A 25,180-nucleotide genomic window follows, 5' to 3' on the forward strand; every position below is an offset into this window, starting at 1 on the left:
CCCCAAAAGGCTTTAGTTTTTTGAGATAGCTCATACCAAGATTCAACAAAGCACAACCATGTATTTCATAACTCAAAGATGTCCAGTTTATTTTTAAATGGATGGTTGGAATACAAATATGTATAGGAACATTAGGTTTCTTGGTTGATGTGTGGATCCTCCCCAAAACTGCTTATCTTCAAAACTGAAAATAATGAAAATGTAGTCTTCTGCCTAAAGGGACAGCGTCTGTCTTATCACACGTGTTTCTGGAAATGATCAGAATGTCACCAATTTGTACCGGAAGTTCACAGACAGGCATTGCATGAAGTCAAGCAAATATTTCATCAGTACCTTTGTCCATCTTTGAAATGTATAAACTTACACATATATGTTTGATTGTTGTTTTAGTGGAGGTGGAGTAGTGCTGCAGCATGTATACTGTATGCAGTTAGTTTGTTGCTTAGTGTCATTTTAGAATAAAGAGGATCATCTCACTCACAAATAACGTCACATTTCCTTACCACTTCCTCCAACACAGGTCAGGCATTTTGTTAAAAAAAACAAACTGCTGTCTAATGTGAGCAAATTATCAAATCTGGTTATTGAGTTTTCACAGTACAGATGTGATTTGCTCTCTGCTTTGTCTACTAAAAGCATATATAGTAACAGTATTTGAATGTACGAGACATTAGCTGTTGCAGCATGAGGTAAATATTAATATAGAAGTGGTTCTAAAGTTAGCTCCCGACCGACCCCCTGAACACAACCACAGTGACAAAAGGAGGCAAAACCGGAAATCTTTTTTGCCCAGAGTGTGTGTCGGGAACAGATGACCAGGAAGATAAAAAGCGCTAACAAAGTGGAAACTTCCACCAAGGGATGTTATTTTGCCTTGTGTGTGTTTTTTTTTTTCTTCTTTTCTCTCTACTTCTGTGTTTCACAAAGCCCCATGTTTCCTGGAAAACACAGTGAGAGGTAGCTGGTTTAGTTTTGAAGAAGAAGGCTAACACCGTGACCGCTGAACAGTTTCCTTCATTATATGTGACTACTGATGCTTCTACGCTCCCTCAGTCATACATGATGTGAGGTTGTGTTAATGTTTAAACCTGCTCTCCAGTGAGTTAATGCTTCACCCCGTGCGCTGGGTTTAAGTCTGAACCTAACCTCTGAAAGCTGCGTAGAGAGGCCAGGGGGAATCTCTGTTTGTCAGGAGGGCTTATTGCTATTGGAGGTGGCAGATGTCAAATGTGTTTGGTAGAAAATTGATTGAATCATCCCGAAGGAGAACGAGAACCGCCGCCCTCAGCCACAGCGCACAACTACCGGTCAGTCCCTCGTTTCGTGGCGCTCTCCTCTGCTACATCTTCCCCACCTTCTGCTGCTCACTCACCCTCTCTTTTGGTCCATCCCTCCCTCAGTCTGTGGATACTCTAATGAATGATACGGAATTATTACTTGACTGAGAGTTCCTGTCCCGCCCTAGGAGATAGTGTACGGCAACAGCAGCGATTACACATTCACCTATCCAAGACACTGGAGTAACAGCGGCACGGTGGTCCCGGGATGTATGGGAAAGGTGCAAAAGACCATAGAATCAATCGGTGAGATACCTTTCCAACAAAGCAGAGAATATAATACCTGCTGTTGACAACTTTGGTAAGCGTCTCTTTTTCCTCTGCAGATGTTTGTGGAAAAAGCCAAAGTTTGATCACAGTTTAAACCTTGTTAAATGATTCCACAATGTGCCTCTGTGTAGTAGTCCTGAAGACAGGGTCTGTCTGAATATTTGTGGTATAGCAATAGTTTTTGTCTTGTAAGATAGTTTGGAGAAACCACGACATCGTCTTGTTATCAGGCCACATGTGGAAAGCCCATAAATTAAGAACACCTGTTCTCCTTTCAGACGGTCTTTCATGAAAATGTTGGTCTTTGTGTGCGCTGTTTGCAGAGATAGCAGTATGACTACCACGGTCTGTGTTCTTTGGACGGTTACCGTAGATCGTTGGGGCTGGGGTCAGATGGCGCCTGACTGGGTGAGAATTTCACAGCTGCAGATGAAAGGGAGTGACTGTGGGATGGCAAATCGAGGGAGAGAGAGAGCGAGGGGTTGTGTTGACGGAGAAGGGAGAGAAACCGACTCGTTTTGATCATGGGTGCTCCTTTATGGATCAATACACTGTTGATGAGCCTGCATATAGCATGCAAGCATGCTGATGTAACATCCACTCTCAGTGAGGAGCTGCTTTTGTAGACACAGCTGCTCAAAGTTGGTGTTAAGAAAAGTATATCTCACTTTCTGACTTTGAAGCATTCGGTAATATCAGATACACATAAAAACACATGAATAATGTCTTTACGTTACATGGCAGATGTCAGTTTTCTTTAGCAAAATAGGAACGCACAAGTGTTACCTCCATAGTATATGCCCAGCTGCATAAAACAACTGCTCTGTTTTGTGGTATGGAGCTAACTTGTTTGGCCTTGTAGCTCGGCACAGAGGCTCGAGTTGTCTCACATTGCTGCAGCGGTGTTTGTAAAGAAGCCCATTAACTTGCTATCTGGTCATGGAATAATTCAATAGTATTATTCATAGTTGTTTCATATAATTGCATTTTGAGGAAATGCTCACATTGCAATATTGTGGTTCACAACTGTTGTGTCTAAATGCATGATAACAGCTTGAATATTTCCACGATCTCTCAAGCACAGCAAGAAAACAAATTGCTATATTAATTTTGTCCATGTTGTTCACCCCTATTCTGGCTATGATTCAAGGAGATGATTCAACCAGATGGATCTTAAACCATTTTAGTTTACATTTACATTTCCCAGCTGTGTACTGACTTAATGTGCACCCATAGAATGAGGAAGTATCGGAGTTGTTGTAAATCATTGATTCTTACGGTCCTTTTAACATCCGTAGCTACATTTGTGTTTCTTGTCGCTCATCATTTAGTCTACTCTTGATCATTTCTCTTGTGATGAACAAGGCAAAACTAGAACACGGATAATTCGGAGCACATGCAGTGTATAAGGCCTTGTGTTATGCAAGGTTAGTCATTTGCAGTCCATTAAAAATGGATGTCTAGTTTCTTAAGAACTCTGGATCTTGAGCTTCGGTTCTTCTGGAAGAATCGAGACTTGAGATTCTCACTGGTGTGTCTCTGACCTGTGTGGGAAGATGGGGCGCTTGCACACAAAGCAAGGATGTGATGTTTCAGTTTAACAAAGATTTGTTCTTGTTTTCTCTTGGAGAGAGAGAGAGAAATGAAGAGGTTGACTCTCACATGGGAGCAGCGCTATGGGGTGGATACGCATGATAATTGATAAGTTCAGATACAGTGGGGAGTTACAATTTTGTCTCTGTGGGTGTTTGTCAGGTGGACATGTGCGGGTTCAGTAGGACACACACAGTCACACCTAAGCTAGTGTTGCTGTTTGCCTGGGTGGTCCTATCTTTAGCTTGTTCTCACTCTATTTCTCTTTGTTTATTCTCTCTGCTGTCTTCGGCCTCAATCCTATTATGGGTGCAAGGAAAAGAGACTTTTAGATTTAATTTTATCGATACAGGACTACTTTTACAATAGTTCGCTGTTATTCAATTGAAATTCAATGTGGAAATATTAAAATCATGGCTGAGTAATAATAATAAATCTACACCTCTGTTGTTGAGGGATTAAGACTGCTGTGGTTAGGGTTAAAAAGTAGTTAAAAGTACTTCTGTTTATGCAAAGCTTTCATGCATGACTTGGCTTCCTTCAGGCTGCCCGGCAACATCACTTGTTTTTGTGCTGAAGAGTGCACACTTTGTTAGAACAACATAATAAAAAGCACATTATTACCACTGAAATGGTTAAAAAAAAAAAAGCGACCATCAAACATGTGTGCTGCGAGAGAACACAAAGGCAGAGGACAGGATCGCAAATCAGTGCCTTTTAATTTTGGACGGAAATCTGGGGAAGAGCTTTCTTACGTTTCCCTGCGTTCGGTAAGCCCTTGTTATCTCCTCACTTTAAAAAGACCTCCAGTCACTGACTAGCTGTCTTTGCAGCATTAGCAGAAGTGTCCCAGGCTGCCAAGGGAGAGCTTTTGTGAAGCAGGCATGTAGAGGAAGCTGTCCATGCTGTGGCATCTCTGACCTTTTTTTCATTGAGAGTGCAGATGGGAAACAGAATCATAAAGTCTCTACAGGAAGCAGAGGAAGGCTCTGATCCAGGGTGGAGGATGGATCCTTCAGATGCACAACACTAGGAAGAGAAATACAAGGGAAGTGATATGTCAATAATGCTGAGCTGCATAGACCTTTTTGATTAGCAATGTGAATGTTTTACTACTGGAATCTGGGGACGGGGATGCATTAGAACCATTAAGACATGCAACACAAGTGGTAAGACGAGACGGGCTTTAAAGCCCCCATGAAACGCTGTCTTTACTTCCTTAATGTGATGCGTTTCCTCTTGAAGCAGGTATGGCATAACACAGTGAAAGATCATTCTAAATCAATGTCATTTAGGGAGACAAAAGGCAGTTGGACAGTCCCAGGTCTCTGGATGTTTACCGTGCCGCAATAATCGCAGGTCTAAGAGTAGAGGGAGTCATATGGCGAACAGACTTAACCCTCATTTAGTGTGTGCTTTGGTTAAACTGGACTTCAGTCTAAAAGCTGTGTTGGGCAGAGTCACAGCATCTCTGTGGTTTTAGAATTTTATAGTAATGTATTGTTTTGGCGGCCAAAATTATAAGAAAAGAAGAGCCACATTGTAACATAAAATAACTTCATTAGTAACCATTCCACCGTTATTTATTGGGGTGCACTCCCATCTCATTTTTGTCAACTTAGCACACACTCTTTGGTCCCCCCCCCCCCCCCCCTCTGATAGAGCAGAGGCAGTTGAGAGGGTCTGGGACAACCTGATTACATAGAACAGGAAGTTTCAGAGGAGGGAGAGGTCTTGAACACTAGACCCTCACACGCACACGGCTGCACATGATAAAGTCAGAAGGCGCAAAAACAACAACAACAAACAACACGCAGCAGTTGCTTCTTCTCACTTTCAGTAACAGAAACGAGACACAGAATTAAACAGCTCCTACGGATATACAGCTCGCAAGGTAGGGTCACTGTTATTCAAGTTCTTCAACAGGAGTCTGTAAACATCTATGGGAGTATTGAACAATCTTTTTCTTTTTTTTTTCTTTTTCTTTTTTTTAATAATCATGTCGAGCTTTGTGGTGCTCTGTCTCAGTCTTGGTGATGGCGGTTAGTGTTTGGGCAAGAAGGTTGGTACCGATGCTGTGGGATCAGGACAAAGTGCTTATTAGTTCACCAAAGCTTGTTTCGAGCGTGTGTTATCCATTTCCATTCAATTTTGGATCCAGTTACACAATTTCTTCACTTAAAAAAATAAAATAAAAACCACACCAAAAAAAGGCAGAGCACTGTATCTTTAAACAGCCAGTGTTACCGGTTCAATTGTGACTGCTTGGGTTTAGTTTACTTTGACATTAAATGTGAACTAACTGCATGCTTGCAAAAATGGCACACAGTGCTTGATGCCTGAAATGGACCAAATAGAGATAATTAAGTATTGAGATGTCAAAACCTTCAGAGGTATCTATAGCCTGTCTAAGCTGACACTTTACATTTGCATGCTGGATCCTGATCTTTATTGGTGTATAGATGAATAATCGAGAACGCGGTTTAGATGCATATGGATGGATCAGTTAAGGTGGTGTTTGCCAGACGGTTCTTCACTTCATCCGTTGTGAATCAGATACTGAGCTTCCCACCTGCTGTGGATGTTGTTCATGTCAGGTCGAGCAGTGCATTGGGTTTATCTAACACGTCCATCAGGAGTGTTTGCTCTGAGGTCAGAAGCTGGTGCTAGAGTTGGCTGACTGTTAACCGCCCACTGCAGGGTAGGACATTTACATATTTTTTAGGGGGCAATTTTTGCCCCCACTGACTGAAAACCAGGGGCATTTAAAAAGAAATTGGGGCCACTTTTTGAAACTTGTGAAATAACATTTAACCTTTGTTCTAAATAATAAATATACTTATTTAGGCTTACAGTATATGAGCAAGTGTCATCAAATGGCAATAATAAGACTATTGGGCAGTAGTCTACAGATTCAAAGTATTTTCTTAACATTTTTTAAACAGAAAACATAAATCACACAATCATATTCATTTTTATTCTTATTTTTTGTGGTTATTTATTGTTATTACATTTTTTAAACAACTATTAACTATTATAACTTTTTTTATTTCTTTTTTATAATAATAACTTTTTATATTTATTGATTTTTGTTACCTTTAATCATGTTGTACCTACCTATTACAGGAAATACAGATAGGACAGACAAAACAAAACATAATAAAAGGGCTATACATAGATTAATTCAATTCAATTTACAAACAAAAAGCTCAGCAGAGCTGAGGGGAAAATGTAATTTCAGAAAATTAAAAGTACATATTAAGTTATATGTACAGTGGAGAAAAATAATAAATATGTACGTATATATACATGAGTGGCTTATTTGTCAAATAGCACCAGTTTGTCATTGTTGTCATCTGTGTCACTGTCAGCCATTGGAGAAGTTGCTGGTCTGACCTGCTGCCTTTTCCCTTAGGGTTATATGGGGGGGCCGCCTTGCTTTCTTCCCACTGCGGAACCATTTTTTCACAGCAGATTCTGCACATGCTGCAGCAGCTGCATCTTCTTCTTCTGGTGCCTCCAGTGAGATAATCATTAGGTCTTCCACTGTGGCTGTGTTGAGATTGATCCGCCAGTCAGTTTTGACTCGATTCAGAAGAGAAAACGACCTCCTCGTCACTATACTCAGTCAGATCTTCAGGCCAGTGTTTAGGGTCCAGTTTACACATGGCCATGAGGATTGTGTCTGTTTGATACCTTTCATCACGGCAGGACACAATGTCATGGATGAGCGGCTCTCTGGAACTCTTCAATCTCTCCTCAGCATCTGCATAAGTGTCAGAAAGCTCTACACCTCTGTAGCTACCACACCTACACTCCACCTTCACTGCCCTCAGCTTTGGGCCATCACCTTTCGCCATGTCTTTCAGCACCTCTTTGGGAGTCTCAGTAGCCTCCACAGCTGTGGGAAGAGAGATGCTGTCCTTCTGGAATTGGAGAGATAGATGGGACAACTCACCCAAAACATCCATGTAAAGACCTGTATGGAGGAGGAATTCATTGGACGTAACCTTCTTGAGCCATCCTGTCTCTCTTGCAGCATCTGCTTTCTTTATATCTTGCCGCTGATCACTTCCCACCTCACTTAGATGAGCGATGACTGCATGTCCGCGCCCGTCTCTACTACAGATTGGATGGTTTAGTGAGGTCCTCGGATAGGCCCCGCCGGAGTCGGTAATGGCCCTGGCGGTGTGCCAAGAAGACTTGACTATCTAGAGGAAGTAAAATTTGTACCGATTTGCCGGCCCGCGCAGGCTGAGCACACACATATGCTTGTCTGTTGGGGGGGGGGGGGGGGGGGTTGTATCACCCTACTGCGGTGCGGCGGCCTCGTCCTGGCTGTCCGCCGTGCGCCTCCGGGTACCCAACTCTCCTCTCCGTCGGAGGGAGCACGGGGGGTTCAAAGGGACATGCCTTGCAAAAAATGTGGGTCTTTTTCTCGTCGTCGTCGTCGTCTTCCTCCACCCCAAGCCAATCTAGCTTCCATTTTTCGATGGTCGCTGGGTGTGTGAATTTTATCTTTGGAACCTGAGATGGTGACGGAGATTGTGTTTGCTGATCCTCATTTCTCCTCACACTCGCAGTCACAGGTCTGATTAAAAAGCGCTCCATTTATTTATTTTTTTAGAACGCTCAGTTCTTCACGCGCACGCAACATCAGTCAAGGTGAAAATCAAAAACATTCTATGGCAAATGGACCAGGTCATATAGGCTACGATGTTTTTGACAAGTTCATTAAATTATCATTATTATTAGAGGAAATTATGGGGGCATTTTTTGCCCCTCTCCTAGTGATATCAATGATATTTCTTAGGGGCAGTTTTGCCCTTTGCTGTTGTGTATTTCCGACGCTGGCCCACTGCTCATGCATGTACATGTTTCATGGAAGTCCCCTCTCCTTCCAGCAGGCGGAGGGCCGATGACGTTGGACCGAACAGCCTCACTTAGCCAAAAGGCCGTGCACTCTTACTTGTACGTTAACTGCCCTCTCTGGCGCTCAAAGATGTAAAAATAGCTGTTTAGCAAGAATCCCAGTCATGTCTCGCTAACAAAGACTGATTTATACAAGTTGCGGCACTAAGCATAGAGGAGCTTTTGTCCCCCCCCCCCCTTCTCCTTCTCCTTCTCCAGACCTCGTCACCAACGCTGTGAGCGCCAAAACCTCTGACGCTCTTGACACTCCTCTCTTAGAACATCCTTTGTTCAGCACAGTCCTACGGTCCCGATAGTGAGGCTAAGGGAAGCACTGCGGTCTACAAGATTGCGTATTTGTTTATTGCATTTGGGTCAGATTGCAGTGTCATGGAAATATGTTGTAGTTCTGTTACTTTTCTTCACCAGCAAATGCGGTGATTGAAAGGTTATTGAAAATGTCACATGCACTCTCTGAAAGTCAGTCCTTGATTTTTTTGTAACATTTCACGGACTCCTCCTTAATTATGAAACATTTCCTTTAAACATATTGACTCTTGAAGATAAAGACAATAACATGAATTGCTTTCTGATATAGCGCTAAGTAATGAATGTCATGTTTATACCCCCCCCACTTGAACGCTGAGAAAGATCACAGCACCTGATGCTTCCTTTACATTTTCTCAGCTCGCTCTAAGCGTCCTCATTCCTTCTAATTGGACTTCCCTGAAGAGTACACAGATATTGACACACTGTTGCATGTTTAATTTCCTGCTTGAGAGAGAGAGAGAGACTGTGAGAGCGTGTGCAAGAGCGTTTTTTTTCCATTTCATATCAACTGACCGTAAAAAGGTGGTCTGTTTCCTGCGTGGCCATAAAATGTCGTCTGGTTGTGATTTCTGGCAGATTAAACAATACCACGTACTAATTTGTTCGGCTATCAACCAAAATCTTGACCCTCCTTCCCTCATCTTCACCCTGTGCTCTATCTGCGCCTCGTCTCTCCCTCGCTCCGTCCCTTCCTCTGTGTTTTTCTGAGGGACAAACAGAGAAGCTGTCCCAGTCGGGATGAGTCAGTGCAGCTGGGGTGCAGGTCATTTACCCACAGCCCACTCAGACGGGACAGATGGCCCGGCCGCTCGCATGCTGCTAAGTGCTAACTATGCACCCAGATTCTGTGCGCTAAGCTAATGCTAACACATAATGGGTGAGAACTGGAGAAGGCTCAGATAAAAACCCTGATTTACTGTATATAGAGATGAATAATGCACCAGGGCCTTTTTTCTTTTTTTGAGTGGCTTGTGCTGCTGATTTCACTCGGGAACGCACAATAATGACACTTAGTGCATTCCCAAGTGAAATTAGCAGAGACTATACAAATAATACAAAATCCTTTTGTATTGTGTCTGAAATGAAGACAAAGTTAATATTGTGGAAACCAAGGTTTTGTAAAATTGTATTTTATTGTATGAATTGTGTACGAGATATTCTCTCTGTATTTGTCTTCCTGGTAGTCTTTCTTTAAAGGTTCTTTATGTGATAGCCAGAGGATTCATTTAGCATCAAACAGCTGTTTGTAATGTAAAAACATAAAGGAGGAATGTCTACCTGAGCGTTTTCATGGAAGCGTAGCGCCCGCCCTCTGGTCCCCCCTGTTAGCTCTGTCAGCACTGTTGCCGTTGTTTGCACTGTTGGTGCTATTAGCATTGTTAGCCATCGTCATGCTGAGAGCTGTGTAGAGGCACTAGATATGCTGTGAATTTCAAATTTGGCGCCTTTTATTGGCTGTGACAAAATCGCTAATGCAATTCTAACTGCACTATAGGACAACCACGCACAGATTCTCCTTCCAACGTTTTTGATTTGTATCATAACACACATTTTTTATCTTGCTGTTTTGTTTTCTCTATCGGTGCAAGGACCGTGTATCTTAAGTGAATACTGAGACACAGATGCTGGCCTTTTTTAAAAGAAGCATGGAACCCTGAGTGCCTATATATTAGGATTTATGATGTGGCATATTTGCTGTGCACCTCCCTTAGCCATGCTTATTTGGTTGTATGCTTTCTAGGACTAAAGTTTGTTCTGTGTTGTTCTCCATTAGCCTCCTATTGTAAAAACAGGAACGTAGATTGGAAGCGTGTTTGGATGTTGTCTGTGCATTTGTCCTGAGTGAGTGCACATGCTGCAGCAGCAGCAGCACATGTACCAGAAGCATTTCAATCTATGAAGTCATAGGTTACCCAGGCTAGCTTGTAAACTTGCCTATGCAGTAAACATAAAAGCTTCGCTGTTTCACAGTGAGAGTAAATGTGCGAGTGCAACGCTTTAGATTTAGTGCTGGCATTCTATTTAGTGTCCTTTTTAAATGCCCTACAATCGTCTTTGGTCCATTGAATGTAATGTGCAAAGCAGGCACACGTTTGCCTGCACTAACACTGAGTGGAATACATGAATCAGTTGAAACACAAATGACGCTGTTGTCATTGTGACAGCAGTGTCAGGGGAGACCTGTCCACACCCTGAAGGCACACACAGCCATGTGTAATGTCTAAACTGCTGCTACTGCAGAAACACAGTAACCCACAGGCCTGTCTCGGTACCATTAGAGATATGGAGGATGAATTTAAGTATGTAGTTTAACAGCCTGTGATGACAGTACATTCACATTAGCAATTAGTGCACTTAAAGGCTTTTTAGTCCGCATTCATCTATCGAAACCATGAAGGACAATTAGCCCTTTAAGCGCAGTAAAACCGGAGTTGGTGGAGCTTGAGTGGTGTTTGCAGGATGGTTCACCAGAAACTAGTTTCATACATTTAGACTAATAGATCAGATCAAACTCCTGCCTCCTGATTTGGCCCCACACTTATTTTTAGCAGCTGCAGGCTAAAACATAAGAGCTCTTTTTGTTCACATCTTACTGCATTTAGGAGTCTTGCCAAGTCTTTAATCAACACGCAGCGCTGCCATATTGTCTCATTCATGTCTTTACTTCTCCTGGTTTGGATTTTGGCGTGGACAGTCTGATGTTATGGCTCATTTCATTCTTTATGTCTGGCAACAGGGAAAAAGACGCTGAAAATGTTAGCTATGGCGCTGTAATAGATAAGACATTTCTAAGAATAGTCACGTGGCTTTGGCGATAATGCCTCTATTGATGGCCAACCAGTTTCTAAAAGGAATACTTTAACACTTTCATTGTCGCTATAGCCATTGTTGACTACTGCTGCTGGCTGTAGAGACGGACATGAGGGTGATATCAACTGCTCATTAAGTAAGCAAATGAGCTCATAATGCTATATTACATTTTCTTATTTGTGCGTATTTTCTCCCTGCTTACGCACTTAACCTACATCTCTCTCCAGCTTTGCCTTTGTCATGCTCCAGTGATGTTGGGTCAGAAGGCCTCTGACGGCAGCGTGACTCCACTCAGTTGGCATCTCCCCTCAACCCTCCCACCCTTCCTTCCCCGGTCATCTTCTTAGTCAGACCCTCAATGCCCTCTCTGTCTGGCCCCATAGGCTGTAGGTCCTGGGTGGGCGAATAGAGGGTGTCTTCCTGTGTTTCACCCTATTAGAAGACACTAGGAATGCTTGGAGAAACGGGGGGGAGGGGGGATAGAGAGGGGTTGGCGGGGACAGCTGCCATGCTAGGGGAGCCCCCACCATCCCAGTCCGGTATCGTCCCATGCCGTCCCATTCCCAACCCCGGGGCCCGTGAACACTAGACTCCCACAAGCCGAAGTGGGCTCTGTGATTGTTGAGTGAGCCGAACGGTTCACAATCATTTGGTGGATTAAGGAAGACTCGAATGGATGTATATGTTTCCGTCAGTCATTAGGTACTTGACCCTGGCTCGGACCAGGTGGGATTTAGCCATTCATTTTACACCGGACACAATGGAATACACAAAAGAAAAGCAGGACTAGATGCCTCATCGTGTTTTTCACGAGCCTTGACAGGAGGTATGTAATGGTGGACAACTACTCAGTATGTGGTGACCACTGTTCCAGTGTTTGTTTGTGGCATTGGGTTCAAAGTACTCTGGTGTGGTTTGGGTTCTGTCATGTTGATATTCAGTGTGTTTACACACACACACACACACACACACACACACACACACACACACACACACACACACACACACACACACACACACAAAGAGACTTTCTATGTAATTATGTCATATGTCAAATTATTCTGTTGGCATTTTTGTTGACGGCAAAATAAGACACTTGTGGTGGAAATTGATGCAGTCGATGTGTTTCTATCAGCCCATTTATTGTCTGGGATTCTGGGTCAAATTTACTAAATCTAGTCGAGAGAAACAAGGGAAATAGTTTTGCTGGAAAAACCTGATTTCTTGACCACACGGGCAGGTTTCCAACAAGTCTGGCACAAGAGTGTCCATGCATGACACATTCTCATAGTAAGAGCAAATCACAGGGAAAGGGCAAGATGGTTACTCGTAGTGGTGCATCCTTGCATCTATATCAAGAAAGTCCAACTACAAGTGAAACAAATGCTAAGATAATTTAGTGTTTCTTAAAGTTTCCTCAAGCAGACACATTCGCACATGAGGGAAAAAAAAAAAAAACCTGTGTGTTGTCTCACTACAAGTGCTTGTTCTCCCACTGCGCTCTGTCCAAACGCTTTTATTAAAAAAAAAAAAAAAAGAAAAGAAAAAGAACACTTCAGGCTGCAGTGCATATCACTAACGCACTTAAAATCTGCCCGCATTGGTTCACAAATATGGTGGACGGTAGAGGAGAAATCAAATTACTGACCAGCTGCACGCAAATGTGGATTTTACAGTAACCGAGTTATTGCATTGCATGTAAATGTGTTGTCTGACTTCCTGTCTTAACCTGATTTCTTCCACTTTCCTGTTGTCTTGTGTGCATATAAATGAAGCCCGTGTCCATATACATGTCAAGTACGGATGTTTCTGACTCTGGGATTTTTAATTTTTTGTATCATTATATACGTTTTTGTTTTTATGCATGTGTCTGGTGCCGAATGGGTGGTACAAATCGAGTGGTGCATAATTGTGCATGAGGAGAGCTGTGTGAAAGTCCACAGATGGAGGAGAGGTGCTCAAGCTAGCACACAGCTTGTCATCCCAGAACCACTAGTGTCTGTAACCGCGCTACTGTGGCACTTCAGAAACAGTGGCTGCAGATTCTCTTCAGGGCTTCTTTGAATCGAAGACCGCCTCTTATAACATTTTAGTTACATTTTTTTTTTAATACATTATAACTTATTCTCAATTATTTTGAGATGAATGCATTTTGACTGTCTTGCCCCAGCAGTGAACAGCTGTTGACACATCCTCTTTTCTGTTATCGTTTGGATTATTTCCCGGCTGTACTAATTTTGGCCCATTACATCTTTTATTTTTGTATTTTTTTGGGGGCAGTTAATTTGATGTATTTATCTTTTGTCTTCCCTTTTGTCTTGCTATATTAATCTCTTCTTTGTTGTACGTGATGAAATGTTTTGATGTTTTTCATTCGATATTCTTCCTGTTATCACCCCCCTCTTTTTTTTTTGAATAGTTGCACATTTTTATGATCTATCACTTTTATCATGTGATGTTCTTAAAGCCGTTTCATTTTTAGCTGTGCAGAAACTGCAGCCACCAAGTCAATGTCAAAGAGCAGACCAAGCAATACATTCAGTATTCAGGAATTCTCAGATATCAAAATTAAAATATTAAATGTATTGGGAGGCATCAGCATAGTGTGTGTATCTTATGTCGGCCTCTGTTTGGTTCTTGTCTCTTAACTGTAAGTAACTGGTTGTTTTCTCATGAATTCTCATGAAAGGAACTCCTCCTCGATGACTGTGAGGCAGTGTGATTAAACAGGTCTCACTTGCCTCTTGTCTTCAGCATAACTTCCCCAGTTGTCAACTTCTCACGCTGGGCGGGCCTGGCCTCGCTGTAACCCAAGCTCTCGGTCCTTCTGTTCCCCGCAGGGTAACTTGACCCAAGATTGCTTTGTCATGTGCCAGAGAGAGAGGTTCCCTCTCCACACCCACCGCCTTTGTGCGACCAACCCAACACAGACACATCACTGTTGTTTTAGCACATTCACTTCAGCTTTTACGGTTAAATTTGGTATTTAAGGAGGCCTGCCTCTGTTTACTAGGTTTCAGCCTCATTTGGACTATGTGGGTGTGTTTGCCATTATATAACGCTGTCCTTTTGAACTACACTGTCTGAAACATGTGCTGCACGTGTGTGCGCAATATGTCAGTGTGGGATGTGAGTAGAGTTTTCTTTTTATATGTGACTGTGTGTGTGTGTGTGTGTGTGTGTGTGTGTGTGTGTGTGTGTGTGTGTGTGTGTGTGTGTGTGTGTGTGTGTGTGTGTGTGTGTGTGTGTGTGAGATTTCATGTTTTTGTCCCTGTGATTCCTGTATGTCCGTGTGCCTGCAGTTTAAAAGCAAGGCGCTTTTTCAGATCCTCAAGTTGTTTCTTCATCCTGTTTGTGGAGGGAAAGGTCTGATGCTCATCATGCTGTCTCAGTCAGGGGCTTGGCCCTCTAACAAAGGAAACCCTGTGGTTGGAAAAACAGCTAAGGGATGAAAAAAACCCCACATGCACGGCATTGTTAATATGGACAAAATCGTACCCCAAAACAATAACAAAAAAGGTTTAGTTCGCATTCCTCACACTCGGTTGCTTCCTGATCTTTCTGATCTCTGTGCTGCTTGTTTGTGTTCTTTGTCTATCATTTACTAACATTTCAAACGGCACTGGAAAAGTTTCTGGTATTCGATCAGTTATTTGATTTCTGGTCGAGTACTACAGTATTCGGTTGGTGAGTCCATCCATAGTTTGCCTAGCTTAAGCAACAAAGGGGAGTGAATCATTTTTGGATGACTCTCTTATTCTTATGATACAATCCAGCAAATATGCTCAGACAACTTTTGCTAGTATTTTGTGGAGAGCATATTTTGAGCCATAAAACAAAACATGCAGCCTAAACTCCAATGACTCTGCAAAATTGAGAGTTCATGACCCTCTTGAGTCTGCATATCAGTATATACAGTCTCTTTACTGTATATGAATCACTGCTGGATATGTTTTCTAAATATTACTACAAGCACCATGAGGTGGAAAACGCAATCTAGAAACAACAATGTGGCGTCATATTTGCTTTTGAAGGGCTGAAGAGGCTTCTCACTCTCACTGACCTACATCTTTCAAACAACAACAACAACAACAACAACAACGCGTGATATGTAAACAAGTTCTCAAGCTTTATGATTAGTTTTTTTCTGCCATGATTTAATTAGCTCTGTATTTTGAATTTCAGTGGCACAGTGGGCCTTTTTTAATAATTCAGTAATGAATCACTGATTTAATAAATTGTCCCAGATAAGAAGGGTCTTATTGTCTATCTCTTTAATGCACTTTAGGATAAGGATTTCATTAATAAACTGTCCTTTATTTATGTACCCAAAATGAAGTCGTAGATCTCATCTGATTGCTTTTTTGCTGCTTTGCCTGAAGTTAAACTCTCTTTCCCTGCTTAGTGGTACCTTTTTTTCATCACAGACAACAAATCCCATTTGAAAGAACATACCCACTAGCCTGTTTCTCTTTTGGTTATTCACCCCAATCATGGTGTGAGGCCAAACTATGTGTCTTTTGTTCTGGTCATCCCAGACACATATTTCTGGTTGCGGGCCTCTTTCCTCTGGCCTTGAGTGTTCTTCAGCGAGGGCAGTGCAGCTGGTGGAGAATGCACACAGAGACACAAGCTATGCTCGGACACATTGGCTAAACTGGAAAAATAAAGCATTTGGCCAGCGGTCGGGCAAGAATGGAGCAGTCATTGTGAGAACACACATATAACCTTTGGCCTCGTTTCTCTCTGCAGGCATGGAAGAAGCGGTGGTTTGTTCTTCGCAGTGGCCGTCTGACGGGCGACCCAGACATATTGGAGTACTACAAGAATGACCATGCCAAGAAGCCCATCCGCGTGATTGATCTCAACTTGTGTGAGCAGGTATGGTTCCTCTATATTGTCAGCCTGCAGTCTCAAAAGTCTGAATCTATGATTCATTCTTAATTTAAATGTAGTCCAATTTTGACCAATCACAGTCTGTGCCTGGTTTTACTTTACATCATAGGGAGGCGATTTCTAATATAAGCCGTGAATAAAAAAAACCTTAAAAATATTTAAAACACCCAACTTAATCAGCTGTTTTCACAGCAATATACAATAGATATTTGAGAGGGAATATTGACCTCTTTAACTTCCCAAGTATTTAAATAAAAATACAATAATGTATTTCCTTATTTGAATATAGATGTCAATAACAATATAAAATAATAACATTTTGAATGTTTGGTGGTTTACACTGAGTTTGGAAGGGCCATTTATTCCAGCTGTACTATTTATCTATACATGTTTCTTATTCGTTGGCTGTAAATCATTACTTTATTTATATATCTGTTAATATGTTTGTTCGTGACTGATGGACTTGTTTGTTACCGCAACAGGTGGATGCTGGGCTGACGTTCAACAAGAAGGACCTGGAGAACAGCTTCATATTCGACATCAAGACCATCGACCGTGTCTTCTACCTGGTGGCTGACACCGAAGAAGAGATGAATAAGTGGGTTCGCTGCATCTGCGACATCTGTGGTTTTAACCCCACTGATGACGGTAAGCATTGACATTAGATAGTTAACCACACATTATCATTTTGTTGTTGACTAATTTATTGATAAAATGATAAAATACCAAACAGGAAACGTCCATCCTCTGAGATCCTCGGAGCAATCTGTCAACCATATATATAACCACCTGACTATGACACTATGACATATGACACATATGTAAAAAACAGAAACTTAAAAGCTATATTATTGACCTCACTTGTCACTCCACAGTAATGATTGTGTGTTTTAATACAGTATTGCTCTTCTCATCCACCAACAGTCTTTTTTAAACACCTTGTATAATGTATGTTCATAAATAAAGGAAAAGCTGAATTGCTGTGTAGCAGCTTCATCCCCAACAGTCAGCAAGTACATTTCTAGACTCTTAACAATACCATATTGGTGCACAAGTTAATTACTGTACATTTGATTGGTCTCTCTTATTTCATGCCACTGTTTTACCTCTTAAATATCTCTCTCTCTCTCTCTCTCTCTCTCTCTCTCTCTCTCTCTCTCTCTCTCTCTCTCTCTCTCTCAAGGAGTTAGGTGAACTAGCTGAATGTGCCAGAAGGCCTCTATTCAGAATAGTTCTCAGCAGAGGTCTAATGATCCATGTGTTGATCCATGTGTTGTGTTAAATTTCACGTTACCCTCGTCACCAATACTGTATAATCAAATCATTGTGTGCCTCTCGGTCTCACTGCCCCTCTTTGGTTCTCTCCCTCTTATCTGGTTCTCATTGTCTCTCGTTTTGCGTTCTCTTGTTTCCCTCTCTGTCCTCTGTCTTCGAGCCTAATTGCAAGCTTTGCTATTTGCATCTCAGTCTTCTATTGTCCCCCACCCTCTCCTCCTCCTCAACTAAACATGTCAGCATTTGAATGTGACGAGAACTAATTCTCTGTCTGACATATCACACCACTCAGGAGTCTTTTTAGGAGAAGAATGTACATTTCAAACCTGCCAACCGAGTCACTGATTATGCTGCTCCGAAGTCATCTTCTCCACAAGCGTTGAGACTATGCCCCCACGTCTGTTACAGAGTGTCGCAGGGCGAGCCCAATAACACTCTTCAACACAGTTATTGAAACTGGCTGTTAAAACCCTAATGTGCAAACAAACAGTGAGTCCATTCAAGGAGAAAGTGGGTCTAAAGACAAAACTCCTCGCAGATAGCCCTCCTCACAGTTCTTGTTACAAAAGAATGTTCTTGGCTCTCCCTTTGGTGCTCGCTCTCACTCCTCTGCATGTGAGACCCGACTCAGCGTTCTGTCATGTGTGGCCACGCTAGAGTGCTTCATGGCTGGCCTGATATTAGAGGAGGGAACATTAGGAGTGTTCTGAGAAACAGTGGAGGAGGTAAAGATGAGTATGAGCAGAGGGGATTTTCCCCTTTTCCTGTATGAATCAGCACTTCACAGCTTCAACAAACAAACAGGAAGGGGGGGGGGGGGGGGGAATAGCAGAGGAGCAAATGATGCACGTTGATGAGAGAAGTTTACTTTTAAAAGGAGAGAAAGAGGGGACCTTCCTTGTGTAAGAGAAAACCATGTCGGTTATAGAAGAGAGTGGGAGGAGAACTGTGAAAAAGTAGAAAGATGCGGAATGAATACAGATATACTATTTCACCGAGCATACGCATCAGCCATCTTGGCTCTCCGTGCAGTGTAACAATCAGCTCGAGCAGAAGGGTTTGAAAAGGACTCTGGTATTTGTGTGACAAAGCAGAGACCTTGAGGAAATGCTGTCTGAGAAGGACTGTGTGGGATTCTGAAGGCAACCACCGTATTCAGGCTGTTCACCAACAAATGGTGCTTCTAAGTGGGTTTCATGCGTATATGTGTGTGTCGGGACGTGAAAAGAAGGATGAAAATACTAATTCATGATGTTTTTGGTTTTTTTACGTACATTCACAGTGATGACTGGAGTGTACTTTAACTTGATATTAGCTGTCAGTGACAGTGTTATTAAAGGAATGTTGTCGCACAAATATCACGCATGTCACACCTATATCATGTCCTTTCCCTAAAGTTGGACAGCGCGCTTTATTTTGAAAAGGTTTGATTGCTCCCTGTCATTTTCCACCCAAGAAGGAAGTGAGGTTTTTGGATTCTTGTGGCTTGTTGATTTTCGGTTGAGCTATTCTAAAGAGATATCTGAGATTTGTCCTTGAGTTGTTGAGTCTACACACATCGGCCGCTCAGGTTCAGATATTATAGAGGTGTAAAGTTGATGTAGTGTCGGTGTGGAATTGGGTTGCTAGGAAACAGCTTGGGTCCAAGTTTACTCAGCCGGTTGACATCGGCAAACACAGCTTACTGTTTACTTTCTGCTTAATATCATCAGTCATCAACATCGCCCGCACTGACTCAGTGGGCTTTACAGATCCGGAGTAGGAGCCGGGCCCGGCTTCCATGGACGACTGAGGGTTCAGTTGGAGCCATAGGTTAACAAAAAGTGCAACAAAGTGGTTATTGTCCAGCATTATGCTTATAATAGGACCAAAACAAATGTAGTAAATTCAGTATGAGATGTCTATGAAATATATCGGCCCAATATGACAGCTGGATTTATTGAAATACATCCAAAGAAAGTCCAGCTAAAGTAAATAGAAGAACTGGTGGATCCTTCAGACTTCCGTCAACCTGATGCCTTACATAGAATGAATGTGATATTCTAATGTGTGCCTTGTGCTGCCCTCATTAATAACTGCAGAGCCACTGAATAACATGTAAGCCTGAACAGCCATTCATAGACATCCGCTGAGCCGCGTCTGACAGATCTGGATGGCATCTCATCTTTGACATTAATTTAATCGCTTGATTACAGTCCAAAGAATAATGCAGTTCGTTCATTAGTGGCCTTTGCTGTTCAAAATACAACCCCTGAATGTTAAAGCCGGATTCCATTAAATTTTATAAGTTCTTCTGTGATCGTCAATTCAGTGGCACTGGCCTACCTCCTCTATAGTCATCTGTCAAAAAACGTGTATTTTAATTTTTTTTGGTAGTTTGCTATACTAAAGAAGACACTACATAAACAGACCTGAGAGGAATTAACCCCAGCCTTCTTGTTTCTTTCCTGTAGAGGCAGCAAAAGCTGCTCACCAGTCAGCCATCGGAGGCCTGGTAGTGGACACCCCACCACACCCGGCACATATCGCCGGTCCAGCAGCGATGCTGTCCAGTGTGCCCCCTCCATACCAGCCGGTCAACGTGCGACACCTGGACTCTCAGTCCAGTTCAGAGGAGCCCCAGGACTACCTGTGGCTCGTCAACTGTGAGAGCAAAAAGCCTGAACCCAACAGGTGAGTTTGTTTGCGTCAACGTGCGCTTATCATACGTATGAGTCTCCGTATTCACTTTGCCGGAGTGCTACACAGTGATATAAGCTTCTCGCTGTATATTTTTGCAACCCATTTCTTCTTTTCGTACATTTTCATCTGCACTGCCACTCTCGTCCTTGTCTCTGCTGTGTGGCGTGTAGCTCAGTGCAGCGTCACTCTCCATTGGAGGGAGACCAGCAGTATTTGCTCCTGGAGGAGTGTGAGAGCAAGACTCTTCCTCTTCAGGCTAGTCTGTGAGTGGCCAGCCATCCAGCTGGAACTGCCTGCTTGTGTGTGGAGTGCTACACGTGTATTAAAAAAAACAACAAGACGGATCAACAGCAACACTGTAGATTTACATGGCTTCTGTAGATGAATATTGGAGCTGGATTTGTCTGATCCTTGTAGATCAGAACAGACTGAGTTGTCCTCTACCTAACACTTTTTGTTGCCTGCATGTTGAAAACAGCATTCACCCGACATCTTCTGAGAAAAGATGCTAATGTAGCTAGAGGTGCTGAGATTAGTGACTAGATGTCTGTTTATATCGTTGTGTTACTAACCGTGGCTTGCAGACAGTGCTGTGAAGGCTTACCTTGACTGAGTGGATTTCTCTGCTTGCCAAAATCAATTGTGGGTATTTAATTCTCTGGTGTATTTGTATATTGTCTCCTTAGAGCTCATGCTGAGTGTTCCAAGTCTACCTCTTCAGAGACGGACCTGAATGACAACCTCCCCTCTCATCGCACGCCCACCTCCTCCACCTCCTCAGCTAAACACACCTCGCACAACGGCTTCTTCCCACAGCACCCGGCCCCCGCCTCCGCCTCTTCCATCTACGACTCGCCTCCATCCCGTTGTGCCTCTCTATCGACAGACGCCGGCCTGTACCACCTCCCTCGCAGCTACTCCCAGGACACTGTGCTGCTCCCAAAGTCGGCCTCCTCCCCCGTGGCCCACCCGGACAGCGGGGACGCCTCCGAGCTCTACGTCTTCAACACGCCGTCACGGAAGCCCTCAATGGAGTCGCAGATGCGCAACCTTTCCATCAGTTACGATATTCCACCTGCACCTGGCGCAAACTGTACCTACCAGGTGCCCCGCACTTTGTCAGCGTCGACAGGTGTGGGAGGCTCTGAGGGCGGGGGAGATGCAGTACCCCCTCCCAGACCACCCAAGCCTTCGCTCAGTTCCACCTCAGGACCCCCGCCACCCCCAGCTGAGCGCTCACCTACGGACACCTATTTCGTGCCTCGCTCAGCGTCCGAGACGGACGGAAACTACTGTGTGCCTACTAGCGCTGGGAATAAGGCTTTACGCAGCAACACTATTGGCACTGTGGACTGTTCGCGCCTCCGCAAAGGTTTGTGTCAGGGAGAGTTTTTTTTTTTCTTCTGTTGTTGGAGTAGAGATTTCCTATGCTTTGGAAAACCACTATGAAAGTAAACGTTATGCTTTATGGGCTTAAAATATTTTAATTAAATGTTATGTTCGATAGGACTCACACATTGACAAAGCCACTTTCCTCCATAACATCTTAACCTTTTAAGTGCAGTGATAATTATCAACCATATATGGCTTTTGCACAACTTTTATGTGGGCATTTGGTATTCTTTTTACATTCTGTTGATGGATGACACCACCGGAGCTCTTGGCAGGTTTCCTTCTACCTTCAATCCCTATTTTGGCCCTTACTCCTCTGTTCTGTTCACAATGCATTCAAATTATCAAGAGCTTATCAGACCTGAACACAGAGCAGAGAGTTTTCTGCAGATGTCGTGGTGATTAAAGGCCTTGACTTTTAAGGGTCTTGACGATTAAGTAACTTGATTTGTGCAAAATATATATATATCGGTTATGATACTCGGCTCAAACATTAAAATGCAGGCAATATACATATAGGAATGATCTTCATAGTGCATCCCCTCTGTTGCATCACTGAAACTAAAGATATCTTTGGCTAGTCATCAGCAGGACCTTCTTTGTTGTACATGTACTGTACTTTACCTTCACTAACCTCCAGGAGCATTGGTGCTGTCCTCTAAATCTGACTAGACACCATACATGTGATGCATTATCTATTTAAGTAGGGGTTTACAAGTCCATGTAACACAACAGCAATTTATGTGCGCCATCATCACTTCCACTGTGCATCAAATCAAGAGAAGATTCCACTAAAATCGGACAAATTAGATATTCTGTGTAGGCAAGCGATGCATTTTGTAATGATATTAGTATAATTAGAAAAAAAAGTGTTACATTTATAGCAGCGATTTTAAATCAATGCACAGCATCCTTTGTAGAAAGGCTTAAAATAGATAGAACACAACTGTCTGACTAGAAGAGACACAATTATGAAGTAAGTATGGACACAACATAATATATCCTTCCACGCACTCCTCCCTCTTGTGGTGACAAATGTCATTACAGAAGTATTAGTGGCAAAATAATTGTTTACAAAATGATTGTAAACTCAAGAGACGCTGAAACTCGGTTTGTCAGCCTAACCTGCGCGAATCGCTTGTAAAAGCTGTGGACAGTGGATATCAGGCTCATCAGAGGAGGAGTTGTGTGAGTTCACGTTGAATGGAGTTGAGGCTGTTGAGAATATTTCACCCACCACCAGACTGTGTTGAAGGGTTTCATTCTGCGCTGCATCCTGATGACAAATAAACAGGCCAGGGTGCAAATACGCTGTAAAGGACCATTGAGTGGTTGAATTATTTAAACAGGACATCCGACCAATTTGGAACTTTACATTTTTCTTATTTGGGGGCAATTACAATATTTCAAATAAATGACATTTGTCATTGCAATTATCCCCCCACCACACCACTAAGCTGACACTCTCATTTGCCTCACAAGCTGTTCCTAGCACTGCTGTGGTTCTTGTGGCCGTAAGTGAAATGCATTAGCGACTGCATTAGCGCCTAATGAGAATGCAAAAAGCAATATTACTCTGCTACACAGTCGAGTCATTACATACTGTATAGCTACTGAGCTCTGTCCCGCTGAACAATAGTCTTTCCAGTGTCATGGAAACGCGTACTGTATTTTAATAAGGCCTCTATTGTGTGTGTCGTTGGGATTATGCTGTAGCATAAATGGGCTAAAAATTCAGCATTTGGCTTTGATATGGAGAAACATTATGCGCAGTGCTCTTCATGTACTGATGACATCATTGACGGTTAAAGATCGAATTTGTTAAAGTTACAGTATATTGAATGGACGCATATATTTTGGTCATTTTATTTGTTTTTATTTGTTTTCAGATTTTGGATCCCAGGACTGCTACGACATTCCCCGATCATTCCCCTCTGAGAAAAGCTGTTCATTTGACTTCAATGAAAGCTTCAACAGCTACTTTGTAAGTGTTGTTCCAAGGTTCACTGGTTTATTAACTCACAATTCTGTGGAACACATTTGCTTTTCAAGTTCTTGAATTATGAATTTGGCTGTTTTTACAATCGTAATTGTTAGTAGAGACATAACATTTTCAAATATGCACTGAGAAAATGCAACTTTTCTGCTTACAATAAAGTTTGGACTTTCCTCAGCTGTTCATACTGCAAATGCTGTATTCCTATCTCTGCTCCCATGATGCTATTCTGAGTTGTGGGGCAGAGATTAGTCCTGATGTGTTAGAGGAAGCTGTCGACGTGTATTACGGTTTTCTGTTTTCCTTCATTGCTGCCCTACTTCATAAGCAAGCCTGCTAAAGGCAGTTTATAAGTTGTACTGCTAACTTTTCTTTTTTTTTGGCATTCGTACATTATTGTATGCAAGTGAAATGCAGAGGTGAAACAATGACTACAGTCTGGTGTGATAGAGAATAATTCGACAAAAGAATTAAGTGATTAATTGGCTCCTGTTCAGCTGTGATGTTTGCAAAGAAAATGACATCAGTTCACTTTATTGCGGATTGAAGTAACATAACGTGGAAAAGAGATACCAGACGTACTGCAGCAGTTTCTAATTCGACTGCTGGTGTTATACAAAGACGTTCATTGAATTTAACATGATAGCAGTCGGCAACACTTACTATGTGCGTATTGACATTTGTTCATTATTTCTCTTTCGGTTGTGACTTAGCTGATGATAAGTCTTTAGCGATCCCGCAAGCAGCTTTGCTTCATGATAGAGCCGGTGTTATCTGCTGCTGCATTCATTTCTCTATATCTTGGTGGTGTAATGTAATGTATTCTGACTAGTATAAAAAAAACCTACCAGCCTGTATGGGTTTAGTATCTCTTTGAGTTGATCCTAGATTGATTTTCTGCTACAACCAAGAGTTTTCTCTCTATGCTTTTGGCACATACCAACTGTGATTGTCCTTTGTTTGTGAACATGTTTGTGTGCCTTGTCCCCCTCAGAAAAATAAAGGAATGATGCCAGTGGGCAGCCAGTCCACAGAAGAGGTAGACCAGAACTACGTCCCCATGAGTGCCAACTCACCGTCGCACCATCACTCGGGCAGTCTGTCGGAGCCGGTGCACGAACCGAACTATGTGCCCATGACCCCAGGCACCATGGAGTTCTCCTCCCTGGGAAAACAGGTCCCCCCGCCCGCTCACATGGGCTTCCGCTCCAGTCCCAAGACCCCGCCACGCAGGCCAATGCTCAGCGACTGCCAGCCCCCGCCTGTGGACCGAAATCTCAAACCTGATCGCAAAGGTGAGAGGACAACAGGTGTGCATGCACGTGTAGCGTTTTTTTTGTGTAGAAGTTCTTGCTGAGGGGGTTGATGTGTGTAGGAGTGTATTGTTGCTTCAGTATGTTCAGTATTCACTAATGCAACAACTGACCATGTCTCACACTCGGCTGCTATTCTCACAGTGCTGGCTCATGGTCATAAAGCCATCTGCACAACATTTAATCATTTCCAACCATTCTCAAAACAGTGTCTTTCTTCATCGTACTTCAGTTGCCATTGCAGACAAATATGTCTATTAATTTAGTCTCTCTTGGTTTCTCTGGTGTGTTAAATACCATCGTCTTCTTCTGTGCCTGTCCTTGACCAGCTTATTTCACCTCTTGATAAATTAGTTTAGTGCCTGCTACATCCT

At 42.7% G+C, this 25,180-nt stretch overlaps 1 protein-coding gene across 6 annotated transcripts in view; it reads left to right on the top strand.

Moving 5' to 3' along the window:
- gab1 (GRB2-associated binding protein 1) overlaps nt 1–25,180 on the top strand; it is a 50,737-nt gene that overhangs the window by 16,987 nt on the left and 8,570 nt on the right. For 4 of the 6 annotated variants that reach the window (XM_068726632.1, XM_068726633.1, XM_068726635.1 and 1 more), the window contains exons 3-9: nt 16,005–16,133; nt 16,631–16,796; nt 19,877–20,096; nt 20,276–20,368; nt 20,792–21,477; nt 23,387–23,481; nt 24,488–24,788. In XM_068726632.1, the coding sequence (XP_068582733.1) occupies nt 16,005–16,133; nt 16,631–16,796; nt 19,877–20,096; nt 20,276–20,368; nt 20,792–21,477; nt 23,387–23,481; nt 24,488–24,788 (1,690 nt within the window). The remainder of the gene's footprint in view (nt 1–16,004; nt 16,134–16,630; nt 16,797–19,876; nt 20,097–20,275; nt 20,369–20,791; nt 21,478–23,386; nt 23,482–24,487; nt 24,789–25,180) is intronic. The other 2 variants (XM_068726634.1, XM_068726636.1) reach the window with 1 other exon arrangement.

Source organism: Cebidichthys violaceus, unplaced genomic scaffold (assembly GCF_023349555.1).
Source record: "Cebidichthys violaceus isolate CVI_PGR_0920_01 unplaced genomic scaffold, fCebVio1.0.p SCAF_4, whole genome shotgun sequence".
Lineage (NCBI taxonomy): Eukaryota > Metazoa > Chordata > Actinopteri > Perciformes > Stichaeidae > Cebidichthys > Cebidichthys violaceus.